This window comes from Chiroxiphia lanceolata, chromosome 13 (assembly GCF_009829145.1).
Source record: "Chiroxiphia lanceolata isolate bChiLan1 chromosome 13, bChiLan1.pri, whole genome shotgun sequence".
NCBI lineage: Eukaryota > Metazoa > Chordata > Aves > Passeriformes > Pipridae > Chiroxiphia > Chiroxiphia lanceolata.
In genome coordinates this window covers 8,747,568-8,770,572 of record NC_045649.1, presented here as the reverse complement: position 1 = coordinate 8,770,572, position 23,005 = coordinate 8,747,568, and the positions used below count along the sequence as shown (strand labels likewise).

Below are 23,005 nucleotides of genomic sequence, written 5' to 3'. Positions count from 1 at the left end.
GACACCAAGTTGCCACATTTGTGTTTTTCAGTGCTCAGTCCTTCCCCACTACCAAGTTTAGGTGTAGTTTTGCCTAAATTAACACTACACAGTTTCTAAATCTTTTTTATTAACTGCTATCTTAGGCTTCTTTTTAGCTCTTCACTTGCAAACATATTAACTAAAGATCAGACTGCAGGGCCTGAGGAATGAAAAATGGGGAGAAAATTTAATATTATTTTTTGCAAAGTTTTTGTTCTATATTCACTCATTAAAACATACTTAAAGGAATACTGTTATAAAGTAAATATTCAGAATCAGAGAACAAACCTCCCTGTTTGAACGGGGCCAGATTTTATAAGCACAGAGTTATCTCAGGATGTCTGATTCATTGCTCCAAATTTGAGTAAGAATTCAGAGTTAAATTATTAACAACACTGATAAGAATCAATTTAGTACCTTTTATAGCCTCTTCAAAAGAACAATGTTGGGCTGGGCTGGAGATTTCCTTCTTCACATTAACATTCAGAGTCCCAGCTGCTGAGACAAAACACATTGAGAACTTCCTATGTTAAATCAGCAAACACGCCAAAACCAAACAAAGCAAACCAAAACAGTTACTTATAGCTTAAAAAAATTCAGGTTCTTTGAAACCCACAAACCTTCACCCTGTGTATTGTGATATAGATAGATAAATAAACAACAATATGTGAGGTGGGCAAACTGCAGCTTTCCTCAGGATAAAGCTTGGTGGGATTTCTTGGTTTATTTGGTACACTGTATGGAGTATGTCTTATTTTTTTTCCTGTTCAGCTTCATTCTGATCCTTAAACTAGAAATGGATGCTGCTGTATATGAACAGCTGTCTCCACGCAGCTGGAATTTGAGGTATTTACCACATAAATGAGAAAAGTAAAGCCTTCGGATTTTATTATTAGCAGAGCAAACCTCCCATGAAGAGAAGTTTGGAAAGATCTACGTTACTTAACATTCCTGTGGTATGGATTAAACAGTGAAATCAGAACAGAGACAGTTCAGCAGGTGAAATGCCCACCCCTCCCCAGGCTGTGTGTCACACACCTGGATCTGGAGTGTAGGTAAAGGGCTGCACATCGTGAGATCTCCCAGCGTTGGTCACCACATATATTCCCACAGAAACAGCTGAGGTTATTTGCTGGTCGTGATATGGCGGCACCTTCACAATAAGGTGATTCTGTAAGGCAAACAAACATCACTGGACAAAAATCACATTTTATTATTATTGGCCTTAATTGTATTTACTTACATCGAAAGAGAGAAATAGACTGATAAACCACCATAAAAAACAAAGGCACTGGGGGAGATGCATGTGTGGGATCCTGCCTTTGGAGGTGGGATCAGGATGGTCCTTGTCTGACATCATCTGCATTTAATAATTCTCCAATTTCAGCCCAACAGTCCGTAACGACTGCTGTCATTAATTGTGTCAAAAAGAATAAACAAATATTCTGTAAAAGATTTCACAGTGGAACAGAAATCCAGCCAGGTACAACTCTGGTAATACACACAATTTATTTCCTCTCAGTAGTAACTCAATGTGTCCATATGAAAACTGCTGGGAAAACCGAAGTACGCATTTTAATTCTATTGTATGTAAGGGCAAAGACCTGCTCACCAAACTGTGGTACCCAACTTCTCAATGAGAAAGGGAACAACTATATTTGTGTAAACCCAAAATTATATTCTGCCAGACTCACTGTAGAACTTATGTGAAGAAAAAAACCATTATTTCTAGAAATGCACAGCAAGAGGGAAAGCCTTTGTTGATTTTTTTCCTCTGAAAACAGTCAGAGTATCTTGTACTTAAAAATATAAGAATAATAGCAATAGTAGCAACAATAAGAATAGTAATAATAATAATGGTAGTAGTAATAATAATAATAGAGGAGTACCTGATGAAATAATTCCATGTCTATTTCAGCTTCTGCCTTCCAGGAATTCTCATCTAAATGAAAATTAAAAAGCAGAATTTATTGCACGTGCAATAGAGCAGTTTATTTTTGTGCCCTTGATCTGCTCCTCAGTTTGCTCTCCACGACTGAGCTTTACCAAGCAATGGAATCCCAACCTCACGCTCTCCTCAGCACCCCAAGCCAGCACAGCTTTCACACTAACCAGAAACATTCTCTTGGAAAATCACTTTTGTTCCCTTTAGGAAGTTCTTGCCAATCAGAAAAACTTCCTCTTCACCCTTCACTGAACAGCTGTGGAGACTTTTCTTTAGGATCTCTGGAACTCCCGCTGGTTGAGCTGCAAGGAAAAAACAGTTTGAAATCAAGAAAATATCAACATCCAAAACAAACCACTTTTACTTACAGAGTGATGAAGTAAAGAACAAAATAATTCCTGATCTTCCTCCTTCACTACATCATCCATGACTAACTCTTCAGAAGATAACCATTTCTATTATTTCCTCACAAAAATCACACTTAGGTCAATGATTCACTAATATTTTCCTTTTCCTCCTGCCTTTATTAAATCTTCTAAATGAAACTTTCAGTGTTGGAGCCAAAGCTCAACAAGTGCCCAGAAGAGAAGAGAACATGGTGCTGTAATTCCCTGGTATAGGCAGAGACAAACAAAGGCCTCAGCCCTTGGCCACATCTGAAGCCCCCCTGCAAATTCAGCCTTAAGATCATAAAAAACTTAATTTTTTACAAAGATTATTTTATTCTGCTCTGCAAAAGGGCAGAAGTGGTAATTGTCCTACTACCTGAGGGGTTTTACACTTGTTTTTTTTACATGACATAAGTTTTCTGGTTAGTGCAAGAACCCAGGGCTTGGGGCACCTGGTCTAGTGGAAGGTGACCCTGTCCACGGCAGGGGGTGGAACTGGTTGAGCTTTAAGTTCCCTTCCAAATCCTTGCAAGAGTCCTATCCCTGCAGTTGGGGATTTTAGCAATTTATATCCAATAAATGAGCAAAGAGGATGTGGTTTCCAGACACACATCACTGGACACCTCTGTGCCAGCGACTCAGATGACAATTTACGTAACGCTTATCACCAACTGTCTTTGCTGCAAACCATTCCTATTCTTCTGAAAGCCTAAATCATGTAAAACCACACATGTTAAATGAGCACTACACACAATTTAAACAGACATATATTTTAAAATAATGTGCTTTGACACACTTAGGATAAAATAATTGCAGTTTCTAACAAGGGTTCCCCAGCCCCCTTTCCCACTCCCCATAAATCCCTAGGCACACGCTCCTGCTCGTGCTCTGCACTTGCATGGCCCACTTTGAGTGTTTAATAAAAATATTCTCTGGGCTTACTACACAGCACAACATACATCCTGTACCACTCTAAATTATTTAATGACCTTTCAGAAAGGATTTCTCTACAACTCTCGCAGAGGGTTCCCAGGCAACCGTTACGCAACGACTGAATATGCTCAAGGCACATGAAAAGAGTAACTGGATTTAGGTTTGCTAACAAGTTAACAAAGCCTATTTAAAACACAGGCCTTAAATAAAGAGCCTGCAGCTACTTAACGCCTTTTCTGTGGTTTCAGGAACATTATCAGTTATAAAACACAACATAAATGGGCTCTGACGAGGGAAAATGCAAACCTTGTTGAGAAGGTACAGCACACATCTGCAGTAAGGTGTATGCAGCAAACAAACCCGGTGTAATGTGCTTGAGGAGATGATTTATATGAACAATTTAATAAACAACATTATTTTATGCCATTTTGATCAGCCAGTACATACATGCCAGCACTACTGGGTTGGCCAAGGTCTACTGCAAGTCACCATAACTTCAGCATAAGTTACAACAGAAGCACAGAATCCTGGAAAGAGTCTCAGGACTTCCCCTCTCAACCCTCACACCATGATCAGTGCTACCCACATATTCCCCAAAGGCGCAAGTCTGATCAGAGTATTTTGCTCCTTTGTTTTAGACTTCCAGCACACAAAATTCCTGGGCAATCCCTTAGCAACTCACACAATTGAGAAGATTTTCTTAGCAAGTGACCAAACCCCAGCTTGCCAAAAACTAAACCAATTTACTCTTTACTGCATCAAATACAGCTGTTTTCAGCTAAACAGCCTATTTTAAAATCAGTCTCTAAATGTTTCACCTCAGACTCTCAGTTTCTGCTTACAGTAGTAAGGTTTGGACTGTTTAACAAAATGGCAGGGGGGTGGAATGAGATGAGCTTTAAGATCCCTTCCCACCTAAACTACTCCATGGTTCTGTGATTCCCTTTTCCTCATTGGTCAGTGGAACCTCCTCAGCCAAGGCAGCCAGCTGTGCTTGTGCTAAACAGAGCATTTATAAAAAGTTTTGTTCTTGCACTGAACCAGAACAGATTCAGCCTCTGGTCCATCCAAGGACCACTCAGAATGCCAGGCCTGCTGACTTACCGTAAGTCCTTTCTAGCACTGAAAGCTGATGGATGAATGCGACATTACAGAAGAGATTAAAAGTTGTATCAAAAAGTCACTACTCAAAGCAACCATGACAAAAATTGTGAAATTTTAAGAGGCAAAAATTAATTTCATTGAAGAGCATAAATATATAACTATTTTTAAATAGAGGTCAATAATTTTAACTAATACCCCACCCCAAATAAAAATCAATCTGTGTAATCTAAACTATAGCAATTCTGAAATAATCATTGATTAACATGGGGTGTTTTCTTCCCCCAAGGCTTAAAATCACAGACCCATTTAGACTGGAAAAGAGCCCAAAGACCACCAAGTCCAGCCTGTGCCTGATCCCCACCTTGTCACCCAGCCAAGAGCACTGAGTGCCACATCCAGTCAGTCCTTGAGCACCTCCAGGGATGGGAACTCCATCACCTCCCTGGGCAGCCCCTTCCAATGCCTGACCACCCTTTCTGTGAAGAAATCACACTAAACCCCAGACTCCTCTAAAATCAGTGTTCTGGTTTGATACTCACTGCACAGAATGGGGGAAGAAGGCGTCTGCAGGGTCAGAGTGGAGCCGTCCTTGCGCGTGATGTTGACGCGAAAGACCAGCCGGGCGCGTGTGCTCTTCTTCTTGGACCCGGCAATCCCTATCCTGGCTTCAACATCAGCATTCCTCAGCTTCAGGATTCCCACACAATCAACCCTAACAACACAGAAGAGTACAGAGTTTAACAGTTTAGTAAGTTCAGTATCTTAAATAATCTTTCAAGAAGTTCCATAAGCCACCAAGTCAAAAGTCTTGAAGTAATTACTGAAATGTTATTAGATTATTTTTATTTGTATGAAATCTCTCCATGACCTTTCTCATTTTTCAATTCAACCTTGCATAATCTGGATGATGAATCATGGGAGAACAGCATATGAAAGCATGAATAGAATAGAAAATGCAGTATAATTCTGGTAAGCATTCAATTTAGAATCACAGCTCTTCATTCTTCCATCCCTAGGGCAAGATCTGGGTTTGTAGGATTATTGCTACAAAATATTCTGCATTCACTTAAAGAAAGCAGGAGTAGGAGAAAACTTACTGTAGTCATATTATTTTTTACGTTCAGTGGGGCTTGGAAGTGACAGATACGTCCTACTGTAAGTGTGGTCCTGGGGCAGACGTACAGGGCCAGGTGAGAGATGCAGCGCTGGCTTTCAGAGACAAATGCTCCATGGAAAATTATTACAAGCAAAAAACAGCCAAAAAAATAAAAACAAAAAACTCAAAAAAAATCCAGAAACACAGCGTGATGTGTTGAAAAGAAGAATATTGTAATTTAATCAGGATTTTGGGCTCTATGTTGAAAAAGTACAGGGACCGCCTGATATCTGAGTACAATAAACTTCAAGCAAGAGCTGAGGAGCAGAGAGGAGGGGACAGTGTGTTTCAGACAATGCCACTACTAGCATTACCTTTAACAGAGGTGCTACAGCAGCACTGAAATATCAGCAAATTTTCTTTAGAGACACCAAGATATCATGAAAAACAGCCCAGGCAAAACTCTTTTTCCTAGATAATTCCAGTTCCTCTTCCTGGTATTGCTATACTTTATATGGTTGGATTTGACCATCTTAAAGGTCTTTTCCAACCTTAACAATTCTATAATTTTATGATTAACACCTGAGGACAATTATAAAATTATTCTCTAAGAGGCAGTTTCCAAATTTACAGGAATAAATTTTTTACTAAAAGAGAATCAAACTGATTCAGTCAATCTGCAAACTGTATTATCCTGCTTAGGAAGTAGACACTGTAAACTGAATAAAGGTTTCTTCTCTTGATACAAGTTTCCAGGTGCAGAGTGGCAGCTTTCAACCATAGAGCCATTACAAAATAGATGTTCTACTGACAAGAAGACTTTGGAAGATCACTGCCTTCCTGTATATTGATACATGTGAAAAGTACAGTAGGGAATCACTTCTATTTGAAGTGTCCTTCCTGTGAGATCAAAACCACGAAAGCAGATTAATCCACTTTTCAAAACTTCCTGCTGTGACCCACTGTCATGAGCCCCTTCCCAGGGGCCACATACTGCCCTCATGTAGCTGTATCCTGGCTCCAAAACCTCACCTGTGCTGGACCACACCAGCTCTGTCAGGATGGGCAGAACAAGCAAAGCAAGAGAGCAGAAAAAAGCCAGAGTCTTGCTTCACTATCCACAACTCCCAGTTTTTTGGGCCCAATATTCTCCATCCCTTTTCCAAGCAGCAATTCTGTACTTGTTCAAAGCCAACCAACCAGCAGAACTAGTGATGGCTATAATTCACCTAATGCTTGGATATGCACATTATTGATCAATCAAGGACAGGAAACCAACCTAACAAAGTTAACTGACAAAGTCTAAGGAAGAGCAGACAAAGCATGAAGCATAATAAACAAACTGAGAATGCGATTTAAAAGTTTTTCTATCCAGGTGGCCTCACTCAGTGCCCAGTGCGTGCCAAGATGGTCACACTTTTAACTACCAACCCATCCAACAGAAAAAGGAAACCTGTTCTCAAACCCAAGCTCATAAGCGAAAATACTTATAAAAAAAGCTACTCACGCCAGTGTCATGTTGTTGCTTGGGTCCAGCCCGACCTCGATGACTGTGGTCCCCTCTATATCCACCTCCTTGCAGGGGGTGGTGTTTCTCCCAGTGACTCTGCAGGCCTGGTAGAACCCGTGCGGCTTCACACGCCCGGAGTCGTTCCCCACAAACACCTGCAGCACCACCGGCTCGTTGTGACCCTCCAGCTGAAATAGGTTAATTAACAAGGAGGGATTTCTTTAATTATTATTGTTAATATTCTGGTTTTAAACCTCCTTGAATCCTATCTATCTTCAGGCAGAACGATCCCAACTGCAACTCTCATGTCTCTTACGACCCCTCACTCTCACCCCAACCATGACTATTCCCCCATCTCTTGCCAGAATTCTCCTCTCCCCCCAGTGCATCTATGGCCACCAGTGAGCCCAGAAAGAGAACATTTGCTGGGGTTGCCTCCAAAGGTGATTAGAATTTGTTGGTCAATACATTCATGCCCATTTACCACTGGCATTCCAGAATCCCACCTTCACACCAGATGCACTTTGACACCAGACTAAAACTGTCCAACATTTGCAAAACCACTGGAAAAGTCAGAACAGGATGAAGGGGAAGCAGAGGTAAGAATGGGATGATCCAACTGCACAAGACCAGCTTTCTCTCAGACAATAAAATAAAATTAAAAATGGTAACTTGACATCTCCTACTTAAAAGTTTACGAACAGTGTCAGAGTTTGTTGAAACACTTCGTAAGTAAAAGGAGGTCAGACATTTTAACATCCTCCTGCAATCCCATGTGAAAGCCAAAATTATTCCAGAACATGTCAGTGAAAAATACATTCATAAAACACATTCATGAAATGTTTGTGTCCTTTCAATGCTTTTTTTATCAGTGGAATTCCCCTGTGGTGCCACAGACTAAAAATACTCTGAGGTAAAAGAAGTTCTAAAGTAAATCTGAATGTTGCATTTCAAAGGAACCTTTCCTTCTTTTTAGGAAATAGTTAAGAAAAATACTCCAAGTAAAAATAAACTCTAGATTGCTGACAAATTCCCAGGCCAGAGATGGCACTCCTTTGCCAGAGAATTCTAAGAGGAGATAAAATGACTATTTTAATGTTTTCACTATGACACATTTGTTGCTTGAGGATTTCCAGGTGACAATGTTGTCTTTTGTCCCAGGCCTGGAAGTCAAGGCAATACCTGCAGAAAGAAGCTCCATTTTTATTAGTAAGGAGATGCAAATGAGAGCAGAGGCCTCTGGAGGATCTCCTGGGGGACTAGTCCCTGAATACACTCTCAGAAAACATAGTTCTGCAGTTGTTAACAAGTTCGAATAAAGGAAAAAAAAAAAAATCAGCAAACACTGATAAAATCATTGTGTGCTCCTCGAGTCCAGGAGGGGCAAACAGCAAATGTGAGTGTTACAGACAGGCAAAGCCAAAAGATGTCTGAAGGTGGCCCAGCACAGGCTCCCAAGAGGAACCACAGGAACAGCAAAGGGCTCAACACCTAGTCACTTGATTAATGTTTGTTTATACAATTTTAACATTGCATATTGATTGTGGAACTCAAGTTCTAAGTTATCAAGAACAGAGTTTTATTTCAGTGCCACAGAACTTGCTTCTCCCCCTCAGCCTATGTAAGAGTGATGCACTGGAGCAGCTCCCAAACACCAGATCTCTGAACCACCACTGTTTTTACACTATTCCTCCCCATCTTTAAACCCCACGAACAAAACAAAAAGCCCTCTTGTCCTTAACATATTTTTTTCCCACTAGCTCAGATTTCCTGAAGATTCACTGACTCATTTGCCTGTGCAGCCCTGGCAGAGTTTTATCTGCAGGGTATGAACTCGTCTGCCTACTGGTAAAGCAAACTGGAACTTCCAGGAATTCAGCAACACGAGACTCTTCCAAACAGATTTTTCACTGATGGGTGCTAAAGGGTAACTGGGAAAGGAATTAAAAGGAAATTCAGATGAACAAAGGCCCATTAAGAAAATCCACATAAATGAGCACTAAATCCCCATAGCAACAGGCCAATATGAAAGGATTCTTTTCTTATGAAACTCTACTGGAGTGGTGCATTACTCAGGAGGACTGAGTGAAGGGCTGGTGGGGTTTCTAACACTGCTGAACAGGACTTTGAAGACAAGTCTACTTCTACATTCTGTCAGCAGTGGACACCACAAATTTAAGGGCTGTATCATAAGCAAACATTTCTTTGTGGACCTGGTAAATTAGTTGGGTTGAGAACTGCTTATCTATCGCTGCCTTGACATAAAACTTCCCTCCTCCTGTAACTCTGTGATGCGACCTGCAAGAGACCCAGTACAGTCTTTATAGCAGAGGGACTGCAAAACCTCCTCCCTTCCCTCTAAAAGAGAGACTGGAGGCCTGTTTGAACTGAACCTGTTCCCATTCCATTAGAGCACCCCTGGGAAGGGTGTCCCCACGCCCTCAGCCTACCTTCACCGTGGGAAAGCCCTGCTGTGTCCGGTCCTTCACAGAGCCCCGGCTGCCCTCGGTCAGATAACGAGCCCTGTGCTGGGTCTCCGGCTGCACCACAATCTTCAGTTCCTTCCCCTCACTCTTAGTCGGATACTGACCACACAACATTGGGGTCTTCTTCCCTCCAGCTCCCTTCTGGTTCTCTGATGCTCTGGGAAGTCAAAGCAGACCATCAAGAAGATGTTAGAAACAGCTCCCCAGTTAAAACAAACCAAATCACAGAAAAGCTAAAAAGACAAAGAGTGTGTATTAATGGTTGGAAGATTTGTAGTGGAGAGCCAACTCTGGAATTCTCTTTTCGACAGTGAAGGAAACCTGCAGGATGAAGAGGAACGGTGCTTCCCTGCTCCTCCATCCAGAGCACATGGGAACTGCTTTTCAGAGAGCAAACATAAAGGAAGGGAAACGTAATTAGCATTAAATGATGTTAATGAACAGAAGGCGGCTCATAACCTGCTTTTTCATAGTCAATGATACAGCCTGAACAAGCTGTTTCACTGCTGCAGCAGACACTCACATGTACACACACACTCTGAATGGATTTGTGGTTAAATGGTACTTCTTTAAACAGGAAAACAGCCTCATGCCTGTCTCCACCTCCACTTGCACATCCATGCAAACAGATTGATAAATTTATGCGGAAACCCAATCAGTTATTGTAAAAGCTCTGACATAATTGCACTGAAGTTAAATCAGGCCTTTCCTTCCAGATGCATTTTGTAGGCCATCGTGTCTTGTGCTCAGTTCCATAATTAAAACCAGGATGAAGGAGTCCTCCAAAGTCTAACAGTACATGAGCCACCTTGTATTCCCCTTAAACCAGGATCTGGTCATGAACCTGAAGTCCAATAAACTCCTTTCACACTAGGAAATGTGAATGTGCCACGGCACACGGTACAGGCAGGAAAAGGGCTCCATGAGTTACGCAAATCTCACATTCATTTTACTACCAAAAAGGGGCTTCTAACAGCTAATGCCTGGGAAGAAAGCAGCTTTAAATAACAGGTGTGAATTGCTTAAAAAACAAATCCTGTTTCAATGTGCAACTTACGGAAGTAATTTACTCAGGATTTTTTCCTCCTCAAAAAGGATGAAAAATGCTTTTTCTTTAAAATCATTTACCGGGAGCTTTGCCGCTGCAGGAGGTTCTCACTGACCTGGAGCTGGGGTAACCCAGCTCTCTTCCCAATTATTTACACTAACAAACAGGATCAGCACCTTTTCTAAAGCTCCTACTGTGCAAGGACCAGCACATGGACACAGCATAGGCTTCCCAGTCATTCCCAGGCCTGCTCCTATGCCCCAGGGAAGGCTGGGTACACCTATGCCCCCCCCATTCCCCCCATCTTATAACTCTGAAAGTCATGGAATTATAGAACAGTTTTGGTTGGAAGGGACGTAATTAACACCATCATGCTCTTTGCTTCTGTACAAGTTAAGGGAAAACTCTACTGAAATTCAAGCTCGTTAGACAACCAGTTTCTATCTTCTTGTCAGGACAACCCTCCAATGGACTAGTAATTACAATTTTCAGTCAATTTATTTTCATTTTTATTACTTAGAATTTTAAAATAAACCCCTCAGCTTCTCACAGAGAAAGTGAGAAAGAATGCTGGGCAGCCTCAGCAATGGCAACACCACTGCATCCTTCCAAACACCAGGCCTGGGAGCCAGGGGACACCCTGGCATAGGGAACGCTCCATGGAAAACACCACAGGAATTGCTCACTCTGATCCTGTCCCACTGGGAAGTTCCAGCTCTGTACACTAATAGGGAAGGCTGTGGTATAGTTGAATTTTGAAGGGAAGCATTGGAGAGCCAGCCATCAAAATGAAATCCACCTTTACACTCAAAATGTCATGTGTGACATTAACACAGTGTGACATTAACACTGTTGTCTCTCCAAAAGTACTTTACTCATAAATCCCAATTACCTTAATTGTCAACAAATTGTTTTATATAGTATCATATTTAAGCAAAGAAATGCTCCCCACAATTATTTTGAAGTCTTTTCTCTAGAAAATGAATCATTACTTTCAATCAGATTAGCTGAACCTGAGAGCCATTTAAAGCCTTCATCAGAGCTACTGCGTGGTCTTTCTTCTCAGATTACAAGGATATATAATTTATACATCCTTTTAATTCAGTTTGTCCATATTGCTAATATTCACACCTGTACAAAACATTTCATGCACACGCATTTATTAATTTAACTGTTACCAGACAATGTTTCCTCTAATCTAGCACTTCTTTTTTTATTTTAAGAAAATTAATATAACTGGCAAATCCCAAGGCCATTGGAACAGATCTCCTGAGTTAAGTTTGGCCTGGTCCTGCCCTCAGGGCTGTTCCCAGGGCAGAGCTGAAAGCGAAAGTGAGACCAAGCGCATCGGAAACCTGAGCCCCTGCCCTAAATCACCATCAATTCATTCCTTCTAAAAAGGCCTTCACAAATTCCAAGTTTCCACAGGAATATATTCTTTCTCTTCCTGGCCTTTACAGACAACTGCATAGAAGTCTCTTTAGAGGCCAATGCCATTTCCATTCCCCACGGAACACAGCTGCTCTCCTTGCTCTGTTCTGAAAGCCAAAAGTAACTGAACTCCCTTGGCCGAACTCCACCAGGCTGGGAAGTTTAAAACCCCCAGTCACTACGGTGACCCAGATTTGTAATGCCAAATCTCCATATTCCAATGGCAAAATGAAGTTTTCTAAGATCTTGGCCACTTCTTACCCCTTGAAAGAGCGTTCATTTCAAGGGACAATTCTGTTACCTAAGAGTTTTCCTGCAGTTCAGTCTGGCCTGTGTGGGGAAAAGAATTCCGCTTTCTCCCCTCTGCATTCACAGAACTGAGCTGTTCACCGCTCACCCCTAACGTTTTCAGGGATGTTACAGACTTGTTCTGTTTTTAGACTGATACCTCATGTATCATTCCAGAGTTTACTAAATCTCCCTTTTCTGCCCCGAGATCACATTTACAGTCGCACAGCTCTTGCTTTTCCATAATGCTTTTCCCTGTGTAAGGGAGCGCCTGGTCCCCAGGAGCTGGGGGAGGTACTTTCCTCATTCCAAGCTTCCTGGGCTCTACCAGGTACTAATATTTTACTTTATTATCATCTATTTTGGCTGGTGAAAACCAGAGCAGCCAAGGATAGAGCGGTGCCTGTGTGGAGACCCCAGAAGACCCCAAGCAAAGTCAATGTTCCCATCCAGCTCCACTCCTCCTGCTGAGCCTGGGGAAGCACCAGCACACTCAGGAAAGGTTCTTGGAATTGCTTTCTCACAGTGAAATTTTAAGTATGGAACTGCACTGACCCTGGGAACACAGACTCCAGGCTCTTTCCCTTTGGAATGTGAGAAGTTCATCATCTTTGCCATCAGTCAAATTTTAATATTCCCCGTTGCTGTGATGAACATCAGAACGTACTGCAAGCACAGACATAAAAGTAAAAACAAAATACACTCCTGCCCCCAAAAAAGCCCAAAATAAAGGAGCCAAAGCTATCCATTTGACCACCTTAAAAGTACTAAAGAAGCAACAAGTTAAAAAATAAAATAAAAAGAAGAAATGTATCAACGCACTCTTGCAAACTGATGGATTTTTCCTCTTTAAGCAGCTACTGAAATGCATTCAGTGAACAGTGTGAAGTGGGAGATGAGAAGCCACCACCCAGGTGTGCCCACGCAGACACACGCACATGACCCAGAAGCACAGAGAGAAACAGGATTAGAGATTTATTTCTGAAAAAATCAAATACAGAAGTGAGTTCACAAGGCAAAAATAAAACCTGGTTCCCCATATTTGTCTTAACATTTCATAAAAAAGTAAAGCACGTGTTAATTTAGATGATGAGAAATCCTAATGAGCCATTAACCATTAACTTCTACTCCCATTCCTCTCTCTATTTGATAAATAAAGAGACAAACAGAAGCAGGTGAAGTGTACAGACTGAAATCCTCACATAAAATCCTGCAAAAAACCATTCACATTTAGGGTGCGCCCACTCCACTCTGCCTTTCTTTTTAAATACATTTTCACTGCTATTTTATAAATGGAATTGTGTGGCCTTTCGGGAATTTCACTTAAAGAACACAAATGAGCTCATCAGTGCTGAGTTTAATTGCTGCAGGGAAGTTTAGCTTTATCTTCTAAATAAAGCTTAACAAGTCTAATGAGAACTTAGCACAGAATTATGGAATGGTTTGGGTTGGAAGGAACTTTAAAGAGATCCAGTTCCACCCCCCAGCCATGGGCAGGGACACCTTCCACTAGATCAGGTTGCTCCAAGCCCCATCCAACCTGGTCTTGGACACTTCTAGGGATGGAGCAGCCACAGCTTTGAGGGGAAAGAAGAACTTATGCTGGGCTAGGACACGGCAAGGACAGCAGAGAAGGGAGGGGGTTTATGTGAGAACCCGAACAGAACATTGGCCAGGGCACAAGAGGACTTTTATTAGTTTGGGTTTACATATGGAGATAGAACTTTTTTTCTTAAAACAAAACAAAACAAAAAAAAAGCAGATACCAACCCATTTCCTGCTTTTGAGTTGCCTTTGCTGTCCGTGCTGAGCTGAGAAAGGACATAGTGAGGCGCTTTGGCACTGTCGGCATCAAAGATATCCATGTTGGACTCTTCACAATCTCGGCGTTTGATCCCTGGCCTCTGCTTTGGGTTGCGTTTGCGCGATTTACGTGGCACCTCAGTGTTATCATTGTAGGAACTGGTACTCATGTTACTGAAGTTGGAGGGTGAATCCTCCATCCACATACTGCAGCTCTGTTCTGACTCCAGTGCACAGCCCTCATCCTGGCAGGACATCCGACTGTTGTCCAGCAGGTCCTCGGGTGGTGGCGAGATGTACAGGACTGTGTGGCGCCGCGGCGTTGACTGGTGCTGCTGGGCTGTGTTACTGGTTATCTGCTGGTCACTTACCCCTCGGGTACTTACCCCCACGGCTGAGGAGCAGCTCTCCACTTGCATAGCCTTGCTGTCGGTGACTGAGGTAGAGTAAATGGTAGGACTGGAAGAGGTGGTAAAGGAGCTGCAAGCACCGCCCATGGAGGAAGAGGAAGGAGCTGAAGAAGCATCTGCGGTGTACAATTCACAAGTAAATACCGGAGCCGCGGCGGGGGCTGTGCTGGCTATAGCAGTCCCAGAGAAATCAAGGTGATTTAGGAACCGATTGCTTTCCCCCGAGAAATGTTTGGAATTTGGTTACGTTTTAGAATGGAAGTGCTTAAAGCAACACAGCCTAGCCAATACTTTGGAAATGTCCAAACGAGTCTTAGCACGATCCACTGTAATCAAATTTTTATGACTTAATGTTAATTCATACAAATGGCTGCGAGTAAACAGAGCTTTCATCGCCTCAGCTGGACTAATTATTGGTGTAGAAGCCATTTCATCTAAAATAGCCCCAAAGCAAAATGCTTATAAATCCACATTCAATGCCAATTAAACCATTTATTGTTGGAAATTTTTAAATTTTTTTTTTGAAAAAGACGGGACTGTGCTTAGCCACAAAATATTAAAATAAGTTTCTAACCTATGAAGCAGAGAACTACAGGTCATTTTTAATGCAGACACTCCCTGCTTCAGAGGCAAATCCTGGAATAAAAATATGAGAAAATAAATGAGAAAAAGAGCTGCTGATTATTCCATCATAAATGAGAAATAAAATATAAAATCAACTGAGTTGGTAGGCAAAATGGAACTGGTATCAGTCACTATGAGTGAGCTGTGGATTGTGAAGGTTCAAAACAGGGCTGAAACATCTGTGTTGGTGACACGCTGATCCAAGGACAGAGAATTTCTGTAATTTGACTTTTCCAGTCACTGAGACTGATTTCTCTCAGACTTTACAGTCCCTTACACAGAGACAGCTTGGGACAGACCTCTGAAAAATTCCTATTAAGCAGGAGATTTCCAACACCATGTGAAGTCTCCAGAGGTCTCACAGCTCAATTTGGTTTAGAAACATCAATATTATTAAAACAAACCCCTGAAGATTTCTGGAGAATACCATAACTGCTGCCAAGGAAGAATTTTAATGGACAAATCAGCTGAATACATGGGTTAAACATTCCAGAGGAAGTAGGATGGGCAAATGTAGGGCTTTATTTATTTATTTATTTCAATCACCTGTAGCTCACTGAGGAATAACTGAACTGAATTTTATAGTCAGATTTCAGCTTCCTGGGGGAAGATCATCCTGGTTTATGTATTTCTGCACTGCTCCCCACACCTGATAAACCAGAACCACTGAAATAACCTAATTTTGGAACACATTGTACATTAAATATATACCTAATTATACAATGTGTTTGTTCAGCTACTTACTGCTGTCAGGAAGGTAATCCCTATCATTAAGAAGAATATGATGCTTTCCTTTTTGCTGCGTGGGATTTTTTTAAAATCCAAAATATTATGTTAAACTCCCAAGTCTAAAAGGTTTAGGGACAGTCAGACTATTTTATCCCATTTTACCTAGTTAAAAGTAGCAGAATAAAGTATTTTCAGCCACGATATATATTTAGTTAACAGTAAAACTCAGCCAACCTTACCATTAATCCACCTACTTGGAATTACTGGTGGTATCAATGACTGATGATAAAGAATTTTTAAACTATTACTGGTTTTTTTACAGCTTTTCTGTGCTAAATGAATGTAAAAGCAAAGCTACATCACTTCAGACTGTCAAATTTAGTGGCCATTACAGTTTATTAATAAACTATTCTGCTTTTATCACCTTCCCCAAACCTCCCAGTGAAGAATGATACCAGTTCCATTTTCCAGTTTGTTCTTTGGCAAATACAGTGGCTGAAACTGGACAATTCAGTCACTTTGCATTCCAATTTAAAGGCAAATTTCTCCTTTCTATATCATGCATTAATGCAATGCTTCTTTCAAAAACAGTTATAGGATTGGCAAGAACTATTAAATCTAGATATTCATTTCAGTGACAATATTTAGGAGCTGATTTGCAGCCACTTTGAGTTGAGAAGGCCCGTTGCTATTGGGGATGTTTGTTTTGGTAAATTGAATTAGTTTCCATTCATCATTGACACCGTCAAAGAGAACCAGAACATGTTCTGCATGGAACAGGCACAGCAAGCACTGAGCTCACCCCGCTCAGCAAGTGCTTCAATGCATCTCCTGGCCAGGATTGCACTTTTCCCTCACTCTCCTAGGGAAAAAAATAGATACATCACTAAATACAACGCTTTTGAGCACAAAGCTAAAAGAGCTCGTGATGGCAGTGCTGTTTTAGGGTGCAGCATTGTGCAATATTGAAGGTGTTACTGTTCACTACCCCTCTCCAAAACAGTCTCTCCTCCTTTCTTTTTCCCTAGAAGCTAAGAAGAATTTATATGTATGAATATGTGTATGTGGGTTTTTAGACTTTTAAAAATTAAATAAACATTGTCCATTATAAATTGGTTACGCTCTCCTCCATTTACCAGAGACACCCCTGTGGAATGACAAAATTAGATTACGGAAATAATCCCGAATTAAGGAGTAATGGCAAGAAAACCTCTCTTTAGCCTTATATAACAAAGTACTGCCATTACCAGCCATCAGTACGCAAGTGTTTTAAAGAATGTACAGGCCACTGTATCCTCAGTTAAAATAAGTAAACATATATAAGAAAGTATGATAAATATTACAGCAAATGGGATAAACTGGCTGTATTGGAACAGTGAAAGACACAAATTTAAAATCTGTTTGGGGGGATAAATTAGTAATTTCTTCGGTAACATTTTAAGTTATGCAAATACTAAGAAACATAATGAAATCTATGTTTTCTCAGTCTGCAGGCCTTGAGCCAACTCATCTTCCTTTGAACTAATAAATAAATTGGGTCAATCAAATAAGAATTCAAGTTACTGTGATGAATTAACTGTATTTTACATGGCTCCCATTTCGTTTTCTCATTTTATTCCAAAGCCAGGGACATTTGTATCTGACACTCAATGGAGATTTCTTGGGGGAAAAAAAAAAAATCTCAGTTATTCTTAGTTGGTGCTGCTTTAAAAGGTGAGAGCATACACACACACCTTTGCCACACACTTTGAGCGCTCCTGTCATTTTACTTTCTTTAGACACATATTAATGGGAATTGTTACAGGTGGCTCTTTTATTTGCAATTTAACAGTGCGTGCAATGTCAAAGATATATACGGTTTTTAGATGAGTAGGTACATTTTGCAATAGAAGACTGAATATATTTAATTTAACACAGCTTCAAAATCAAACTTGCTTTCAGAGCAACAACACTGAAGAGAAGCCAAGTGCTTGTCATGGCAAATGTGCAGCCTCAGGATTAGAAATGGAATGTTCACCAGCATCACAAAGTGGGTATTTTCCTTTTTTCAATAAAAAATGAGAGAAAGGAATATTTCACATTAGAGCAACTGTGATCACCGTTGAAACTAAACCTCCTGAATCTCTTTGTTGCCATCACTGCAACACGTAAGGGAACTGAAATAAGTAATTCAGATTTTGTTGCCTGTCCTACAAGCTTTTTCTCCCTAAAAGAGGTAGAATATCAGGCCTAAAACTAAGGGAACACGTAGTAAAGAGGTTTCTTCCCTGTGAGGAAACCAGGGCAGGCTTTTTCCTTCCAGTACCATAAAACAAAAATTTTTTACCTCCTGCATTAGCAACTAAGGCAATGACAGATTTTCCATATTCTACTCTCTTGTGAAGAGAAACGAGGCATTCAGCCTCTAAGAAAAAGGTCTGAAAGGCAGGAGAGAAAAAAAAAAAATCACTACTTGGCACTGAGAGAGTCTTTTTAGGTAACATTTCTGTGGAGCCAATCCTGAAATCCTTGTTCATTTTTTTCAAATATCCTTAAATACAACAAGGATTATCAAGTCCTCAAAAAGAAACAGTGTCCTGATGACTTTTTTTTTTTAATTGCAAAAGTACGTACTTTCCCAGACTGGAGAGTTTAAAATTGCAAAGGCAAATAAACTGGAGATATTTCTGGTTTCACAAGTTTTTCAGCCACCTGTGCTTGGACAGCCAGGACAAGCAAAAAGCCATTAAAGAACTAATTTTTCTCTCAGGGCCTCCCCTGCATCCCACGTAATCCCCTACACTCTGTGCAGAAAACAAGTGTCCAAAATGAAAACTCACCCCAGGGTGAGAATTAGGTGGTGTATAAGTTTAATATGTGAAGTACAACTTTTAATAAATGTATTAATTTATCCAACACATCATTTTCTTGATGAGATTTTGTATGTTAATTGGTTTATTTGAACCCCTAGATACAGAAGAACAATTTCAGGGCAAACCCAGAAGGAAACTGTGCAAAATTTCCACCATCAACCCTTGTGTTGTCAAAGGTTTTAAAGGTAAAACCCAGAACTTACAAAGTGGCTGCAAACCTGCTTTCAACACCTCACATGCCAAACTTGGGGTTCTACTTTTCTTCTTCTTGTATTACTGATGTCATGTCAAAAACTTTTTCCAAAAACTTTAGTTTCAAATCAGTATCAATCCACTATTCAGAAATAAAACAAAAAAAAAATTAAAAATAATAAAAAAAAAAAAAAAGAAAGAAAGAAAAGAGACTTATGAAGAAGTCTGAAAACAAGACCGACCTATACCCTGGGTGAGATTGGATGGGTTAAGTGTCTCTGGCACTATTTGTCTTCACTATTGACAGACACTGTCACACAACCCACCACTCGATGCCTGTCTCTGAATGGCGAAGCTAGAATGCAAGTTAAGTGTATTAATAGAGAAAAAAACTAGCATCCCAGCAAATATCATAAAGCAATCCAATTCACCAGTTATTAAACACACTCAGATTCAAGATAGGTAGGTTAATTTAATTTACATTAAGCCCCACAGTGTAAATTCCCCTTTACATTCCCATGCTGACCCAAGCAGTGTATTTATTATACTTTGGGTAAATACATTAATCAATGGTTTTGTTATAAATTACTCCCGTTATTCAATTAACACTCAAGTTTAGGTATCTAAGTAGAACTTTTGTTAGTGGCTCACACACACTGATTCCACGGATCTTAGATCCTTCCCACTCAAAGCTAAAAGGCTGATTCCAAGCAGGCAGAACTCTGGGAATCTCAGCTGCTCTCCAAGCTCCACCTGTCACTCATCAGCTCCCTCCCCAACTGTACCCTGTATGAGGAAGTCAGGATTGATGGATCTAGCAAAGAACCTCAATTTAAGAAACAGACTATTTTATCTTTTAAATACAGGGTGGGTTTTTTTCCCTAAGAAATTCAGAACTCCTCATGGTGTTCACAACACCTTCAGTACTGCTACAGCACAGAGGTGCCCAAAGAGGAATGTTCTTGCCCCTCACAGTCTTGGTTTTCAACTATTCCTTAAGGAACAGGGAATTCTCTTGTCAGGAAGTGGTTCTCAAGTCTTTCTGACCTAATAACAGGAGCCATTTAATGCAAGAAATTGTAAAAAAATCTCTCGGAATAATGTAACAACTTGTGTTTGATTGAGCAGTTCTGGAAAATCGGGTTTACTGACTATTTGAAATGCAGGAAGACTGAAAATTATCTTAATTTAGGAAGAAGATATGAACTAGACATGTACACTGATACAATCCTTTATATGGAATTCTAAGGAAGCTGGTAGAGTAGGAATGCACTTAACAGACAGACAACTCCACACAACTAGAACATTCTAGCTGAATTGCAGATAACATGTCTAAAGAGTTTCCACAAAATGGAAACAGAAAGTAAAACTTTTTCTTTGGCATTTCCCAGCTATGATGGGAATGGATGTCACCAGGAGACCCTTTAGCATGATGAAGGAACCTTTCCACTCCCCTGAGCTGAACCTAATCACAGCCCAACCTCTCCTGACATGGTCCTTCCAGGAGAAACACTTAAACCAATGCACAGCACCAGGAAGATGAGCTTTTAACAAGCATTAAGGTCTGGTTGAAATTCATTCTGTAAGAGAGAAGTATCTGAGCCATGGCTGAAGCCGCAGACAGAAATCCCTGGAAGACATCCTCCTAGGAAATGACAGGAAGGCATTTCCAACTGGGAGGGCGGTAGGAAGAGGAAGAGAAAAGCCTACAAAGAAATGGAAGTTTTTACAGGCATTGGAGACCAACTACAAAGAAGAATATTTTTTTCTGCTCATTTGTTTACAACGAGCAATCACAAGGCCAGGATAACAGAATTGGTACCAGCACTGAGATCCCCTTTGAAATCTCTGGTCATTATCTCTGCATCAACAGGAAAAACTGACTAATGACACTAGGAAGGATGATAAATGGACAAAATATTTTCATTAAAAATAAAAATGAAGAAGCCTGGCTCTAGCCACTCAGGGAAAACCAAACCAAAACAAACCCATCTCCATTTTGAGGCTTTATTAGAATCTTTAGTTTGAGAATGATGAAAAAGCCTTATTTTGGCAGCAGAAAACATGAGCCTTTAGCACCCAGTGTCCACCCCAGAGATGATTCAGGTAACCTTATCCATATCTCTACAGTAGCAATTGAGAAGTAAAGCCTTATTTTCATAATTAAAATAACCAAAAATGCTAATGGCAATACTGCAGTAACAACTCTGATCAAAAAAGCCAATTACATCTGTTTGGGACAAGCAGATTGTCCCTTTAATTAAGAAGCAGCATAAAAAAAAGCATGGAATTGATGAAAAAAAAGGTAAAGCTTTATCATTTACCTAATATTCTCCAAGGATACAACCACAGATGTTTGGGAGCCAGAAAACCTCACTATATCACAGATTAACTGTATCCCAATGTGAAGAATGCAAAAAAAAAAAAAAAAAAAGAGATCAGTAAATACATTACATTTCAGTGGCATAAAATCTGTTCCCCTTTTGCTACAGCAAGAACACCACTCTGGAGAAAACCACTGGAGATTAGGAACTGGAAAATAAAGAGCCACATAAAAAATATGGAAATATATACGTATTTGCCTCTGTGGGAAATGATGAGCAGTTTGAGAGATCAACAAACTGAAGCAGCTCATTCCAAGATTTGCTGCAGGAAGGGAGTTTCTGTAACAGTTCACTGAGGTTCAGGAGGTTTGAGCATTCCTGGTACTGGAGATAAAAGATGGAAAAGCAACACTTGCTTAACGAATATGGTCAAAAATACTCCTGATCATACCCAAAACACAAGAATCAGGTACTACCTACTAGTCCTTTGAGAAAGGACTTAAATTAGCAGAGTGAATTTTAAGCATTTGGAGGTTCAATGTGTCTTGATCAACACCCAAAAATTGTTCAACCTTTCAGAACCAACAGAGGAGACTCAAACATCCCTCCTTGCAAATGGAGCTCACACTCTGCAGAAGCATGAGGAAAGCTCCAGGCACATTTATTTCATGTAAGAGATCTCCAGGCACAGCTTACAATGACATTTCTCAGCATGACACCCTCATGCAATTCAAGAGTCTGGAAGATGATTCATATTTAATGTGTTTATGCCGCTGCACCAGGCAAAATCCTTCTTTTCCTGTCCCCTGAACAAAGACACTTGTAATTCAAGTAGTGAGCACAGAGAACAGTTTCCAGAGGTAAAAGCAGATCCTTTCCCTCCCTTCTGCTTTCCAGAAGAACGACAGAATTAAAAGCTTGAGACAGCAGCTCAAAATCCCAGAGTTCTAAGAAATTACACTTGCCTGTTTGATATTCAGAGAGTGGGTAACACCTCTTTTGTCTGGATTAATGAATAGGAGATATATATACATCTATTAATAAATTAGTGAAAATCCAATCAGCAACATTCCATTTTCATACTCTTACAACTGTTCTGTAAATCACAAAACAAATTTCCAAATGGAAGAAGAACCAGAAGTCTGTCCCTGCGAGGTCATCACTGCTAAAAGCAGCCCATCCTGCTCCTCCAAAAAAACCAGGACTTAACTGCAGCAGTATTTCTCACCTATAATGCAGTTTATATGGGCAAAAACCCCAAAGCAAGGCGACAGAAAAGCCTCGAGTAAGCTGAATTTCAGCCAGATATTGCCTTACTCTGTGTTTTGGGAAGCAGAGAACAAACTGTGTTAACTACTACGGGAATAGTAAAAAGCTTTCACCACTTTGGATCATTCTCTGTCACAGAATTCTCTCATTATCCAGAGTAATCATATCTGGAAATGATTTCTACACACACTGCAGCCTGCAGTTCTAATTAGCCTTTTCTTTCTTTTCTTTTAAAAATGACTAAATGAGATTACCTACAACACTGTGGAGACTGAACTATCATTTCCCTCTCATTTCCCAAAAAAGGAGGTCTTAGAGCAAATTAAGAGCTGACATAAAAATTAAAACCAGAAAGACTTACACAAGACAAGGGAAATATTTCAGATACAGAACACCAGGTTGCCAAAGTCCTTCCTCCTCAACCTGTTCCTTTACAGTGTCAGCTCCTCAAAAATCTGCCTACAGTCTAAAAGTAAGCACTTGATGCATGCAAATGAATAGTCACTCTTAAAATATGAATGTAAAATATATATTTGTTTCCCTGTAGAATC

The 23,005-nt window shown here is 40.4% G+C and overlaps 1 protein-coding gene across 12 annotated transcripts in view; it reads right to left on the bottom strand.

The window, feature by feature from the left end:
* The window catches only part of NFAT5 (nuclear factor of activated T cells 5), a 58,106-nt gene that overhangs the window by 13,223 nt on the left and 21,878 nt on the right, over positions 1 to 23,005 (bottom strand). For 3 of the 12 annotated variants that reach the window (XM_032700941.1, XM_032700945.1, XM_032700943.1), the window contains exons 3-10: positions 14,022 to 14,580; positions 9,449 to 9,641; positions 6,996 to 7,186; positions 4,932 to 5,104; positions 2,134 to 2,268; positions 1,911 to 1,963; positions 1,060 to 1,192; positions 439 to 519 (exon numbers count right to left, since the gene is read on the bottom strand). In XM_032700941.1, the coding sequence (XP_032556832.1) occupies positions 439 to 519; positions 1,060 to 1,192; positions 1,911 to 1,963; positions 2,134 to 2,268; positions 4,932 to 5,104; positions 6,996 to 7,186; positions 9,449 to 9,641; positions 14,022 to 14,580 (1,518 nt within the window). Of the gene's footprint in view, positions 1 to 438; positions 520 to 1,059; positions 1,193 to 1,910; positions 1,964 to 2,133; positions 2,269 to 4,931; positions 5,105 to 6,995; positions 7,187 to 9,448; positions 9,642 to 14,021; positions 14,581 to 15,038; positions 19,644 to 23,005 lie in introns of those variants that run through there. The other 9 variants (XM_032700942.1, XM_032700944.1, XM_032700946.1 and 6 more) reach the window with 7 other exon arrangements.